Consider the following 15,816-nt stretch of genomic DNA (forward strand, 5'->3'; position numbering starts at 1 on the left):
GGCGGTCGCGAGTGCCTTAAAATAGCCGATCTACAAGCTCACAACGCGTGGCGAACGCCACGCGTTGTGAGCTTGTAGATCTGCTATTTTTTTTCCGCGCGAGCGACCGTCGTACGATCAGGCTTTGCTTTACGCTACTGCCGCAACGAGACTCCTGTCACTTTCCTATTGGTGGCATTTCATCCAATGAGCAGTCGGCAGCTGGCTGTCGCTGCTCTTTCAGCCAATGAGCAGGCTGTGTGGAAATGACAATTGACATGTGGTGTGTGCGGAAGAGTTTCTACTGTTAACGGTTAACGCCACATCTGTTGTGTTTAATATAAATATAACACATACGGCACTAATGTCTTATTATCTGTTGTTTGAGAAGAGAAAAATAAGACTTTGTTGTTATTTTTATTATATTATTAGTGGCATTTACCCTTTTGTAACGTTGAAGAGAGGTCACTGAAACAGGTGAGTGAGAAAGAATATTTATATGTATAGCTAGCCCTCCAAGCAGAACCCAAATGCTACTGAAGTTTCTGACATTTGTTCGACCCAGTGCATTGGGTCCTGTTCCTCGTCGTCCATGCCACCTGATTAAAACATTTACTGGCTCGTGTTTACATGTTAAAACGCCTCCCCGCGCTGTTTGACGATATTCTTCAGTATGAGGCTTTCTGAATATGTAAAGTATAAGTACACATACATACCTTTGCGAATATCTCCTGTGGCGCGGAAGCCGTTAAGTATTTTTAATATATGTTTGCCCGATTTGGAAGCTTGGATTCTTCTTGTTTATTGACACCTCATTGTACCGCCTATCTGGCTAGCTAGTGGCGCTATAGCTATGACACAGCAGATCAGAGGCAGGGACGTAGCCTCACAAGCCAACCGCACACCGGGAGGCGGTACAATAAACGGTAAACAAACAAGAAGAAATAAAGCGACCAAATCGGTCAAACAAAGATTAAAAATACTTAACGGCTTCCGCGCCACAGGAGATATTCGCACCGGGATGTATAGCTACTTAAAGTTACCGAATTCAGAATAACTCAAGGAAAATAATGGCGTCACATGCCGCGGGGAGGCGTTTTAGAGAGAATCTCCACATCCGCATTTAGGAATTTCCATACGAAAATACACTAGCGAGCAGGGACCCAACGTAAAACTAAACAAAATATCAAAAAAGTTTTACGTAGGGTCCCGAAAGGGGCTAATGTATAGCCTATATTAATATTGAATAACACACGTTAAACTTCTTTCTCGTGCCTGATCAAAGGTTAAATTTGAACCTCTATAGTCAGATTCAATTTGAACCTGCTGATCAGGAGAAAGACGTTAGTGTTATGTGTTATATTGTTGTATATGTGTGCTGATCTGTTCTTCTTTCTTTCTTTTGTTTCCATAGAGATTAGAGAAGTGTATATGTGTATGTCTTTAAATGTTTTGATGAATTGAAAAATGAGGACCCTTATGTAAACAAGTCTTAGTGCTTTTTCTGGTTTTATCCTCTTAGCAGATTTTGTATTGACCTGTACTTTCCTTGAACTGTACCCATTCTACAAACTGTTAATAACATTTTCAATCAATCAATCAATCAATCAGATGTCATTTCAATGTTTCAGTCAATTCAGGCACTACTACAACGATGAGAGCCAATTGTAGTACGAGAGGATTGTTTGATGGGTTGATATGTGCCTTCATGTTGCTGCTTTGTTGTCGTCTGTCCGCCACCACCGTCCGCCAAAAGGTGAGACAGTCGGTCAAGTAGTGTTTTTCATGCAAAACTAAAGCTTCCAATGGATTCAGGCAGAATCATGAAAACTGCCTAGTTTGAACCGTCACATGCTACTTAAATGTTGCCTGCATATAGGTTATTAATGGCACCCCAACTTTCAGCAGCTGTCACACATTCTCCTAGGGAAACTGAGTTTAAATTTTTGTGAGATGTGTTACTAGACACCTTGGTGAAGAAATGTATTGGTACGGAATTTATTGATTTATTCCCTGATTGGACATTGTTCTGAGTGATAATATGCAAATTGGGTGACGTGCTGAAATGCCATTGTGCAAAGAAAGGATGTGTAACGTTTTCCTGTGTGTTCCTTCCTTCCTTCCTGTGAAGCCTGACTCCGCCTTGACTGTGGTGGAGGGCGGAGACGGAGGTGGAGACAGCGGAGAGGATGCAACAACCGCAACAGAAGAGGAAGAATCAGACCTCAAGGTGGTCCAACCTACCAGCGAGTGGCAGACCCTCAAACCAGGTAATGGCGCCACATTTTAAATTCTACACGGCTTGTTGTGCTTAGTTATAACCACACTAGTTGTGACCCGATAGACAGACAATAGTAAATCATGTTCTGGGGAGAGCGTTTTCCCACGACTGCCACTCAAAGTGGCTACTGGCCAATCGCAGCGCGTCCTTGCACAAGCCGTATAGAGTTTCGACTGGCGCGGCAATGGCATCAGTGCTTCTCAACCTTTTTCGAGCCTCTGGACCCACTATTTTTCGAACAATCTTGAAGGGCCACCTCCCTACAAACACTATGTATATATTTATAATAAATGATAAATAAATAATATTTTTAATTCATGTTTAACATTAATGAACTAAAAGCCAGTTAAAGTGGGTTCTCTCTCCTAAATGACCGGTGTCCCAAGTCGTCTGTTCTACGGCCTTACTACTACCCTTCCTGTTTCCACTGTGTTGATATCCTCTTACCTGGTCATTAAGTTTCCTGGTCGCCTGATATGATTGATATTCAATCGGGGGCGGGCGCTCAGATCGGTGAACCAATAGGATCCACTGCCTGTTTGCGCCCGCCCCTCTAGACCAGAAACCACACAGGCTGGGCCAGGCTATTGTTTGTGTCTGTAACTGTGTGTTTGACACTATGAATATCTAGGGGAGGCAGTGCCACAAGGTTCCCATGTTAACTGTCTGTTTGGTACACTATGAATGAATGAATGAATGAATATCTAGGGGGGCAGTGCCACAAGGTTCCCGTGTTAACCGTCTGTTTGGTACACTATGAATGAATGAATATCTAGGGGAGGCAGTGCCACGAGGTTCCCACGTCCGGCTAAACCTTCAGACAGGCCAGAGAGAGGTGCGACAGGGAGAGGAGCAGAGGAAAAACTCTGCACGCAAACTCAGGTAGGATTATCTTATCTGAAACACTGTTTCCACCAGTTTACTTAAGTAAAAGGATCAATGCTGCAATGTAGTTATAAATACTGTCCAGGCAGAACGTGGAGGAAGGCCAGAATCGTTCGTTCAGCACTGCTGAGCTGAAGGAAGCTCTGCAGAAGATGGAAGCGCTGCATGCAGAGAACTCAGACAACAATGAGGTAACAACACCTGCTCTATAACATTGATTCTAGTGTGAGCACTGAGCGGACACCAACACACAAGGCACTGATCAGATTGGGCCACCAAGGCCGTTTATTGGGATAAGTGCGCTTTTAGGCGTGCGGCATTAGATGCAACTCAAAAATGTCTTTAAACAACAGAACTCCGCCTCTTCTCTGGCGCCCGTCACACGGGCAGGATAGGCTAGTTAGTTAGTTAGGTTAGTTAGGGTCCTTTTCCCTAACGGGCTTAGTGCGCCCTAATATACAGATCACACTCTGTCCCCGGGTTTGACAGGTGCTTCTTTCCCTGGTCAATATTCTCCCAGGGGAAGTGGAACTCTCGTCGTTATCGATTCGTCCGGGGCAGCGGGTGACCTATACAGGAGGAGAAATAGGCTTTTAGTATCACGCTCATATTAATGTAGATATGCCTGGTGCGAGAGGATGGGCGAGATATCGCTTACCGCCGAGCATGCCCGAACTGTCCCTGTCAACAGTCAGTGGGGAATGAGCGCAGAAGCAGACAGTCCTTCCCTTTTAACCTTCCCTGGAAGGTGGCGCAGGCGCGTACACCTGGCCTTGAGCCAATAGGTAGGCGGGGTAGTACGTCTGGCCGGAGATGACGAGGCCGAGTAGGCGTGTTCTCCTTGGCTGCGTTCTGCCTCCTCCCCACTGGCTGTCTGGGCTACTACTATGCTCACCTGGCGGCTGGTTGCCTAGCGACACCCCACACTAGACATTTCCATTTGAACCAAATGGAACCTTAACCCATTTTGACCTGAGATCAGATTCTAAAAATGTCTTCTACATCCTGACATTTTTCTGAAGAATCTATGTTTCTATGTCGGTCGTTCTTCGAATTTTCAAAAATAGCAGACTGGCTGCGACTCTGTGTTTGTACTGTAGGACACGGTGAGGTCTCAGTTCCGCCCCATGGAGGAGCTGAAGAGAGACATGGCCGACCTGGACATGCTTGTGGAGACTGATGCTCAGGTCAGCCAAAAGTCTACAAAGTATTGCTTCTTCTTTTAAATAATATTTTAGTGAAATAGACTTCGCTGGACTTCGCTCTAAACATACATTAAAAATCCCATGATACTTGGCTGCGATATGACATAATCTTCCAAAGAGCCATGTATTGGAGAGGCGCTATAGTTAATTTTTTAATGTGAGCGTGCGTGCGTGTGTGTCCGTGTTAATGCAGATTCTGAGCCGCCTGCTAGCCCAGTTTCGCAGCACCAACATCACCACAGAGAGACAACTGAAAATCCTGCTGGAACTGGAATACCTGGTGCATCAGGTACACTTCATACACACAAACACACACACACACACACACACACAAACGCACGCACACACACACACCCACACACACACAAGCTCTATATTCTGGTAATAATGATAGGGCTGTAATCTTAAGCATTTTTTATCATTTTAACTAATAGTTCTTCCAACCTAGACGCATCATCATCAGTGAATCATGTACCCTGGGTTCACTGGGTTGTGTGTGTGTGTGTGTGTGTGTGTGTGTGTGTGTGTGTGTGTGTGTGTGTGTGTGTGTGTGTGTGTGTGTGTGTGTGTGTGTGTGTGTGTGTGTGTGTGTGTGTGTGTGTGTGTGTGTGTGTGTGTGTGTGTGTGTGTGTGTGTGTGTGTGTGTGTGTGTGTGTGTGTTAGGTGGATAATGCCCAGACGTTGTTCTCCATGGGAGGTCTTCAGATCATGTTAGATTGTCTGAACAGTTCTAACTACCAGCTACAAGAAGGTTCTGCGTTTGTTCTGGGATCTGCTCTGTCCAGGTAGGAAGAACCACCGCCAATGAATGCATTAATATAGCGCTTTTTATCCAAGGCGCTTCATATAGATTGTACATTACATTCACCCATTCACACACTGAACAATGCAAGGTACACCGGGAGCAATTTGGGGTTCAGAGTCTTGCTCAAGAACGCTTTGACACTAACTCTGGGGGAGCCTGGGATCGAACTGGCAACCTCACGTTCCCATCTGACCACTCTACCGGCCACTCTAGCCCTGAGCAACTGCCACCCACCAATCCCTTGATCCTATTCGTTACCTACTTCAAGTGTTGCGCAAAAGTAGCAGAATTGCTGATCAACAACCACACAAGTTTTCGCCTTGTGATGTGTTGTGAAATGGTGTAAAAAAGAAACATGCTTCACGATTAATTTAATTGATAGAATTGATTGATTAATTGATAGAAAGATCACTAATAATAAAATAAATAAAATAATAATCGATAAAAGGGTATGCACATGCATAAAGTGAGTGTAACGTCGTTTAATGCAATCGGAACAGATTCAATTATTTTTGTGCCAAATCACAACAACTTCCATTTGACCCTTACCGGTCTATTGGTTCCATTTGTACACTCTTCAGTGGGCGAAGATCTCTGGTTGTCTGGAGACACTAATCATGGCATAACAATAATATTGTTCCTTTGTCCTGCAGTAACCCAGTAGTCCAGGTGGAGGCGGCAGAGAACGGCACCCTCCAGAGGTTGCTGACATTGCTGGCCACTCCAAGACCCCATAGTGTTAAAAAGAAGGTACAGACACTCATAGTGTTAAAAATAATTAGAAAGAAAGTTATTAGCAGGAGTGCAAGAGTTAATCAAACTCATTGATTGTCTCCACCAGGCCGAAGGCATGGGGGGAGAGTATGTTTTGCACTGTGTCCGTCCGTGTGTCCGTCCGTGTGTGTGTCCGTGAGCAGCTAATCTCCGGCACCATTAACCCGGTCGATGCCAAATTTTGCACACGCACTCCCTGGATGCCAACGATGAACCTCTGCCCCACAATTTCCAGAACGGCCTGTTCTGTTCCACCAGGAGGCCGCTTTGTGCAAAACAAGTTTTTGCACAGTACACCTACAGATTTTGTCCAAACATCGCGCAAATTGGTACACAGTCTCTCTAGAGCCATTCAACGAAACGGGTCTTTCAGATTTCTCAGACTCCATCCTGATTGGTTAAGATTGGCTTCCAAAGTTCAGCTCAGTTTCAAACAAAATGCTGCAAATCATGAACACATCGCGTGATTTCCGTGAAATTGTGCACGCACATTCCCACTAGGCCGAGGAAGAAAGGCCACATGAACAATTTCAACTCAGCCTCAAGGTGGCGCTATAACTGGCCGAAAAGTGTTTTTACCTCTAATTTACTTTTGTTGCCCTTTTATCCAACCACCAGATGAAGGCAAGCTGCAATGTCCTACATTCCTATCCTGGTGGAGACCTGTGCCCAGAAGGGCACTTTTTCTAGTTTAATCTATATTTAAAACAAATAATTTTAAAAAGAAAAGAAAATCGTCAAGCTTGTAGATCAGCTATATATATTAATAATAATAATATGTCCTGTCTCTGCACTCAGGTTCTGTTTGCAGTGGGGTCCCTGTTACGTCACTTCCCGCAAGCTCAGAACCACTTCCTGTCACATGGGGGGCTGCAGGTCCTATCGGAGCTGTTCAGAGGCGAAGGGGGCGAAGGTCTCCGTGTTCGTATCATCACGCTGCTCTACGACATGATCAGTGAGAGGGTAAAAACCCAGCCAAATATGCATTTACATCATTCAACTCATCAGTGAAAGGCTAAAGCCCAAACCACTTTAGTTTAGACATACTATTGGTCCGACTGTCATTAGACCGACAACCTACATCAAACCCTAACCGCAAGCACCGCATGTCGGTCCCTTGGTGTGTCTAATATGCATGCCTTAAAAAACGCCAAACAGACCCATTTTGGGCGGGAACCCCTTTTGGTGTTAGCATTATGTTATGCTTTAGCTATTGAAAAATAGCAGATCTACAAGCTCATAGCGAGTGGCCACCGAGTGGCGCGCTACGAGCTTGTAGGTCTGCTATTTATTTATTTTAATCGAAGAACGACATAGAAACATAGCTTTTTCAGAAAACTGTCAGGATGTAGAAGACATTTTTAGAATCTGATCTCAGGTCAGAATGGGTTAAGGCCCCGAACCCATGAAGCAATAGGCCACAAGTTATATATATATATATTTTTTAGGGGCAATGCACAGCTTTGTGTGCGCTGTGTTTGTACCACAGAATGTGATGATTTGTATTGGCTGAGCGCGTAATGTGATGTATGATAATGTATGATGATGTATGATGATAAGAGCGCCCCTCACTTTACATGAGTGTGATTTCAAACAGCTTTTGTCCCCACACGTCTCAAGATTTGCCATTGATAATGAACGGAGAAATTAGGTCAAATGTCCACTAAATATGACGTAAATTAAACATCAAAACATTAAACGCCATTGACATTGAAGGGAAAACTTACGTCATATGTAAACGAGCAAATCGGCCAACCAATCACAGGCGCTTAGCCAATAAGGGACATCACATGCATTCAGTTGTCATTTCAGTTGTCTTCACCCGTTTGAAATGTTTACGTCATATGTAAAGCTAACCAATCACAGGCAACAGGCATTCTGATTGGCCAGTATGAGATGATCCATGATGATGTACGATGATAAGAGCGCCCCTCCAAAAATAGGACTAGAATAGGGCTAATCGATGATGTTGTTTTCCACGATGCGGGAGAACTGCGTTGACAGACAACGGCTTAAGCCAATTAGCTTAATAAAAATAGGTGTGGTCATCTCTGGTCTCCAGCCAGCTATTTAAAGAAAAGACGCTGTGAAGAGAGCCCACAGAAACAGAAACATGGCCAGCGAAGTACCCTTTGACACGAGCATTGAGGATGGTGGGGTCGGTCATCGGAACACCCATCAAGCATTCCTCAAAGCAATCGCCGATGGCCTCTCTGCGATAGCCCGTTCGCGACGCCCTATCGTGTTGGAGACCTTCGACGGGACGGATCTTCTGTACTTCCCCTGTTTTGTGCGGATCTTCGAAAGCCACTTTGGGGACGAGACCATGGTAACAGACTCCGAAAGGACGCAATACCTCAACCACTACACGGCGGGAGAGGCCAGGAACGTCATACAGTACTGCCTTTGGGACCCAGACCCGAGAGGTGGGTACAGAAAGGCGATGAGGAGGCTCCAAGACCGCTATAACAGCCCCGCTGTCGTTATCGCAGCACTTACCGGCAAAGTAATCGGCCTGCCGCCAGTGCGAACGGGCGAGGACTGCCACATCCTCGCGCAGGCCGTCGACAATCTCGACGCCAAGCTGGAAGAACTGGGACGCGACCGGTCCGTATGCGTAACCTTCAACCCGGTCACCCGTGACATCCTCCTGAAGCTACCCCGCTGGACGCAGAAACTATGGGCTGAGCACAACCTGAAGCTCCAAGACACAGGCGAGCCCTGCGTCTCCTTCCACCACCTGGTGTGCTTCCTGAGGCGAGAAGCGGATGTAATGACGGAGCTAGAGCGCATCCGCCATCGCCATGACCCCCAAAATGACGACCTTCCACCCATCCAAAGACGCTGCCCTGAAGACCGCAGGGCGTAGGGTGACCAGACGTCCCCTTCCCTCATTTCCAAAACCTTTCAGGCATCCCACAAAATTGAGACCCTCTCCCACATTGTGACTGGCAGGCATCACTGTTCAAATGACCTATTAGTTAGTCCCCTAGTTGGTTTCAAGTTTTAAATCTCTCTCTTCCTGCAAGATGTATTTTAAGCATGTTAAAAAAACATGAGAAATATCCCCTAGGCTACAGTATCAAATCGGCCATACCACTCATGACCAAAATTAGCATTAAAAGAATAATCACACATGTGTGAAGTGAGGGGCACTCTTATCATCATACAGTACATCACATTCCGTGATCAGCCAATCAAGTCACAAGCCAATGTTTGTGTTCACACAAACCCAGAAAGCTGGGCATAGGAGCGGCTAGTGCCCCTCAAAGATGTGACACGTCAGAGGGGTTTAATAACAAAAAAGACGGGACCAAGCAATTAGCCCTTTTAGGCAGCTCAACAGTGCCACTTTAGGTCACCCAGTGTTAGTGCATTTTTGTTTGCATTTTTCAAACTGCCCAAAATGGTGGAAAATCTGATGGCAGAGCTTACTGGTCAAAGTCACAGATGAGTCAAGGTACATGTGGAAACAAGTGCCATGGCTTTTGGCCAAATGAGACACGAGTTATGCCTGTTATTTTCAAACTATTGCTAGCGCCCCCCCTTTGGCCAATTGGAGTGAGACTGGTTTCAGTGCTATATGGCATGACCCTCTACCATGCTGTAAAGTTCCATAAACATGTGATACTGCATGTATGTATTTAGGAGCAGAAGAAGAATTTTCATAAAACTGCAATGTTCATTGGCTCATAAAACCTTAATTTTTTTCACTTAAAAAGATTTTACTCCAGATTTGAACTTAAATAGATGGAGTAGTAATGAACCGTTGTACCGTCCTTTCCATGCAGGAGGTGGTTCTGCAGCCCGGCATGGAGCCCATCCCGGACGAGGCCCACGAGGAGCGCCTGCGTCAGTACTCCAGGGTGCCCCTGCAGCCTCAGCTTCTAGAGGGAGGATGGTGCACTCTGGTGCCAGAGCTGCTGGACTCCTCTGAGCACGACTGGAGAGAGAAGGTGCGTGCGAAATAAATATATGGATGCTATTATATTGTCTTGGTGGTTATTACTTGCGCAAGCAGAGCGCGCAAGTAATGTTTTCGCCCGGTCTCCTTCGTCGTGACAGCTGTTCCGCCATTCGATGCTTACGCAGAAAAACATCAAATCTGTGCCTGTGTTGCTGGACCAAATGACCACAAATGACCATATCTCTTACGTCATCATTTAGAGCTAGTCATACGTATACTATATACATAATCAGTAAAAAATAAAATAGCAAATTGTGCCTGATCTGCTGGGACCAGAGTACGTGGTGTGTATGTGTATGACTAGCTCTTAATGATGACGTAAGAAATATGGTCATTTGTGGTCATTTGGTCCAGCAACACAGGCACAGATTTGATGTTTTTCTGCGTAAGCATCAAATGGCGGAACAGCTGTCACGGTTTTTGGCGCAAAGTAACCACAGTATACCGCTAATCAACTTACAACTACACACTTTATACAGTATAGAGTATATATGTATACGTATATAGTATATGCCTATATACTATATATATACTATATATATTTCTTACGTCATCATTTAGAGCTAGTCATACGTATACTATATACATAATCAGTAAAAATAAAATAGCAAATTGTGCCTGATCTGCTGGGACCAGAGTACGTGGTGTGTATGTGTATGACTAGCTCTTAATGATGACGTAAGAAATATGGTCATTTGTGGTCATTTGGTCCCAGCAAACCAGGCACAGATTTGATGTTTTTCTGCGTAAGCATCAAATGGCGGAACAGCTGGGGGATATCAACACATATCAATGATTTATTTGTCTCTGAAAAACTAAAAAGGGATCCAGAATATATCTACAACGATAAAACAGTATTTCTTATATAGATAGAAACTTGAACCATACTTAATAATACTAGGTGTTTATATGCATAAAGTAGGTAGGTAGCAAATAGTTACATCTAAACATTAATCATTTCAAACGTTCCTTCACAGAGATACTGAGATTTGACAGTTTACAGCGGTCGAAAGGACTTGCGCGCTCTGCTTGCGCACTAGTTGGCCATTTATGGCCTACTAGTGTGCAACAAGCAAGTATGCACTCGACAGAGTGCAGTTCTAGTTCTATCTATCATTACTTTTTTTTATTCATTGGATAATCGAGGGGAATGTGTGTGTGTGAAAGAATTGAGCAAATCTTTGAATATACAGTATATATATTTTTAAACGAACATTTGTAACTCAAATCTTTGCTTCTGGGGGGGTCCTTGGAACGAAATATTTTGAGATGGGGGTCGGCGGACATGAAATACCGATATAGCAACATGTGTTTTTTCAGAAAACCTTTTAAAAGACACTTGTAGAATCGGTCTCCGGTCTTAGTGGATTCATTGTATATGCCCTGTCCTATTGCAGACTTTGAATCGGTCTCTGGTCTTAGTGGATTCATTGTATGCCCTGTCTGTCCTATTGCAGACTTTGCGGACATTGTTGGCGATGGCTCCGGTGTGTTTGTCTCGGTATCGCTCCGACGGAACTCTGTCGTTCACGCTGGGCGTCCTGAGGGGCCAGTACCAGGAGCTGGTCCACACGGAGAGGAATCTGGGAGAAGAGAACGGCTACTTTGGCGAGATACTCGATCTGCTCGACACACTGGAATTCAAATTAAAGTGGCTTTAAACATGCCTGACTGACTGCTATGTGCCTATATATGATTCTCATCAAAACCATCGTGGAAATGAATCGACTCACCCTCGAGGACGTGGGTTGTGAACATTTGATGTTGTTGATCTGGTTGAGGTTAACTGGTGTCACTACCAAGTACCAATGACACATTAAAGTTCTGCACAAAATGTTGGACCTGCTGGAAATGTTCTCAGACTCAATTCTGCGTGCTGAGTAGGGCTGCACGATGAAAGAAATTGCCACTTTGATTCATAAATGTCCACGCACCTGAAATGGCACATCTACAAAATCACAATGTGTTGCATTGTGTGACATGTTGTCTGCCTGTAGATCTATGTTCTTGAACTATACATCAGGTTTAACCCATTCTGACCTGAGATCAGATTCATACGAGGTTTCCACTGGACACACACTGGTCTGATTAACCAATTCTGACCCGAGATCAGATTCTAGAAATGTCAGTCGCTCTTCGATTTTTCAAAAATAGCAGACCTACAAGCTCGTATCGCGCCACTCGGTGGCGCGATATGAGCTTGTAGATCTGCTATTTTTCAATAGCTAAAGCATAACATGATGCTGACACCAAAATGGGTGCCCGTTCAGAATGGGTTAAAGCAAAATGACCACTATGGTTCAAATTAATAGTTACCTTGCCTTGAGTTAACTCCAGATATTGGTGAGATATCTTCAATAGAGTTTCCCTGTTGATTAGAAATTGATCATCTCTACATTGACTTGGATTGCACGGTGAAACGGCTATCAATCACACCTTTTAGCAAAGAAAGAAATGAAAACTAAGTAGATTCTGGCAGTTATTATTATTCTCAACCTGCTATGACATTTTCTTAAAATAAAATAACTTCCTCTACATTTTACTGGAGGAAGAAAAAGCCGTAGGCCAAATTAACTAGAGACACGGATCTGGATCTTCAAATACTGGTATCAACAACAAATGTATGTTTTTAGTTTTGTTTTGTTTTCATATGTTTATGTGATAAAAGTGTGACTTTGACTGTCACTGTAAAAAGTAAATGCGTAGATTATTTGTATTTGGCATTATCAATTTCTAACAGAGCAACTATTGAAGATATCTCGCCAATATAGTTAAGGCCAGTCCACACCAATGCAACTCCTTGCGACCATTAATGATAATACTCTTTATTGTCCCGAAGGATATTCATCATCACAGGTCTATTCAACATGTCATGCACCCACAACAACACGTAGTACAGAAAACAATAGCATTACACCAAGACAATACAAAGTGTCATGTTGAGCTAAACATGTTTGCTGTCCAAAGATAACTGCAGTTCAAGCCATTCTCCACAAGAGGGCGCAGCGTTCCGTCAAACGTATATAAAATACTGTAGGCCAGCCAGTGATTTTAAGGACCATTTAAATATTTATTCTGCATTTGAGCCACGGACCACCATTTGATGAGATTTGTCTCGCAGATCCAAAACTAAAGAATGTTTTGTTATTGTTGGATAAGACTCTGTCCAGTCAGTCCACAATGCCATGCATTACAGGCAAATGTTGATCAAAATAACAATGTTTCTACATTCTCTAATTATCTGTAGACTTCTTGGTAAATTACGTAATACAGGTCTTTAACAATAATTTAACTCCAGAGAGCGTAAAAATGACATCTGCAACATCAACCAATGCGTACGAACATTATCAATATCATCATCGTGGTGAAGTAAAAGTCATTGATATAATTATTACCTGTTATTCTGCCACAACATCAAGGCACACAGAGTATATACTTTGGTTTTTCCTTTTAACAGTTAATCAGGGGAGAGCGCGAACGCAGTCCCCCACTACCACAAATTATGCAGTCGAGATTCCCACATTTGAGGAATTCGCAAGTATATCAGCTCGGCCGGAGTGCAATGGCCAAGCCTCAACCTGGGTGAACCACCTTCATGATCATGGTGTCTCCCCTGCCAGGTAAGTATGAGTTGTACACGGGCGACGTGGAGTAGCCATGCACACACATACCAGTCTCATCGATGGTTAGTTACTATAAAATATAACGTTTATCCAAAAAGATATACTGTGTTAATTTCAATATGCGACATCATTGAAACATAACTTGATGAGATTTGGGAGAAATTATGGTACATTTTGACTAGTAAACGTTTATTTTTGGAATTAGATTCATGTACCCATCATGCATTGCATGCACGTTTTAGCCAGCTAGCCCCTCCCACAAACTAGTCTCAAATCATGTTTCAGCAATCAAACCACCAGAAGGAATGTATTGGTTTTAAATGACTGACTCACTGACAAAAAATTAATCTACAACTTTACATTCTGGAGCGGGGCTCTGCAAGAGCATCTAGGATAGGGCGTGTGGCCGTGTGCCGTGTGGCCGTGTGTGTGTGTGTGTGTGTGTGTGTGTGTGTGTGTGTGTGTGTGTGTGTGTGTGTGTGTGTGTGTGTGTGTGTGTGTGTGTGTGTGTGTGTGTGTGTGTGTGTGTGCGTGCGTGTGTGTGTGTGTGTGTGTGTGTGTGTGTGTGTGTGTGTGCGTGTGGCCGTGTGTGTGTGTGTGTGCGTGTGGCCGTGTGTGTGTGTGTGTGTGTGTGTGTGTGTGTGTGTGTGTGTGTGTGTGTGTGTGTGTGTGTGTGTGTGTGTGTGTGTGTGTGTGTGTGTGTGTGTGTGTGTGTGTGTGCGTGCGTGTGTGTGTGTGTGTGTGTGTGAGACCAATGCACGTTGGCTTTATATGTAAGTTAAAGGGCAAGACCACTTTGTTGAACAGCTCTCAGCCTCTCAAAGTCACGTTTTTAGCACAAACACATGTTTTTTAATACTTACAAAGAAAAAAACAACTTTGTTTGTGTTTATTTATTATGTGCTAAAAGAGTGACTTTCAGAGTTGAGAGCTGTTTCAGCATACACATCAATGAGGAGCATATTTTGAAAGATCAATTTCTAATCACTGCCTGCAGTTACATTATGTAACATTAGTTACATTATGTCAAGGTACACAACCCAAAGTGGTCTTGCCCTTTAATCACATAACGTAATAATAAAATAATGAGGAAAAGAGACTCAAGTTTTTTTTATATAGAGTTTAATTCTAGTTGCACTTTAAAAACATAAATACATAAAACATGTAAAGTTGGATCTCTCCTTTGATTTTATTCATTCATACTTAGTTTAACAGTCAACATAATTCAAATAAAATAAAAACGGATCAAACAACAGCAACAAATAAATAACACTTAAAATCAGTTATTGAAACGAGGCACATTCAAAGAGACATGATTGATTGATTGATTGAATACTTTAACAGTTTGCATGGACAAGCTTAGGGAAGTACAGTATAGCCTACAATACAAGGTATGCTAAAAGGATTTATCCAAGAAAGGGGGTATAAAAAGTCCATATTGATTCCATTGGGGTCCTGTACTCAATTCACCAAAGTCACAATTGTAATCCATTAAACATATTTACTATTACATATAATTTTACTATTAAAATATAATATCTATAAAGCCCACAACAGCCGTTTCGGCTACTATGTGTTATGTCTGAGTCACAGTCGTGGTCGCTGACCCATTTGGCAATGGGTCACATTGGCGTATGTCGAATGTGTATATGTGGATAATAGATAGACAACAGACATGAAAATGAGATTAAAAACATATTTCACATTATAGAGTACCAGTATTGGGACGTGTTGTAATTTAAGCGACTCTATGACATAAGTGTCCTGTTAATGACATATAGGTATTGTGCCCATGTGGTTCTCAAACCAATGTCCCAGCTACAACGTTTTGCTTAGAAAATAAAATGGCAATATAAAATGAATGAATTGGAGGGGGGGAGGGTCTCTTTATCTCACCCCCTGTGATACCTTCACATAACATGTATAGTTGTGCATACAGAAAACTCAACAACATAATGGAGTCTTGAAGTAGCTGTTAAGCCCCGCCCCCAAGAACAGTATTTCCAGGAATCCCCCTTTGTGATTGGTTAAGGGATTCCTGGGAAAACTGGACCCCGGGAGAGAGGAGGAGAGAGGAGGAGTGAGGAGGCATAGGATAGAGAGGAGAGGAGAGGAGAGGAGAGGAGAGGAGAGGAGAGGAGAGGAGAGGAGAGGAGAGGAGAGGAGAGGAGAGGAGAGGAGAGGAGAGGAGAGGAGAGGAGAGGAGAGGAGAGGAGAGGAGAGGAGAGGAGAGGAGAGGAGAGGATTAGGGAAGAGAAGAGGAGAGGAGAAGAGAGGATGTAGGGAAGGGCAGAGGA

At 43.5% G+C, this 15,816-nt stretch overlaps 1 protein-coding gene across 1 annotated transcript; it reads left to right on the forward strand.

Moving 5' to 3' along the window:
- Positions 1–267: 267 nt before the first annotated feature.
- sil1 (SIL1 nucleotide exchange factor) lies at positions 268–11,562 on the forward strand. Its single transcript, XM_083785470.1, has 12 exons — positions 268–456; positions 1,611–1,735; positions 2,111–2,249; positions 3,037–3,142; positions 3,231–3,336; positions 4,246–4,332; positions 4,544–4,639; positions 5,014–5,135; positions 5,809–5,905; positions 6,728–6,892; positions 9,721–9,885; positions 11,354–11,562. Exons 2-12 carry the CDS (start codon positions 1,634–1,636, stop codon positions 11,555–11,557), a joined length of 1,389 nt encoding a protein of 462 aa, XP_083641596.1. The 5' UTR covers positions 268–456; positions 1,611–1,633; the 3' UTR covers positions 11,558–11,562.
- Positions 11,563–15,816: the final 4,254 nt, after the last annotated feature.

The sequence above is a fragment of the Protomyctophum parallelum genome (genome assembly GCF_964188405.1).
Source record: "Protomyctophum parallelum genome assembly, chromosome: 16".
Lineage (NCBI taxonomy): Eukaryota > Metazoa > Chordata > Actinopteri > Myctophiformes > Myctophidae > Protomyctophum > Protomyctophum parallelum.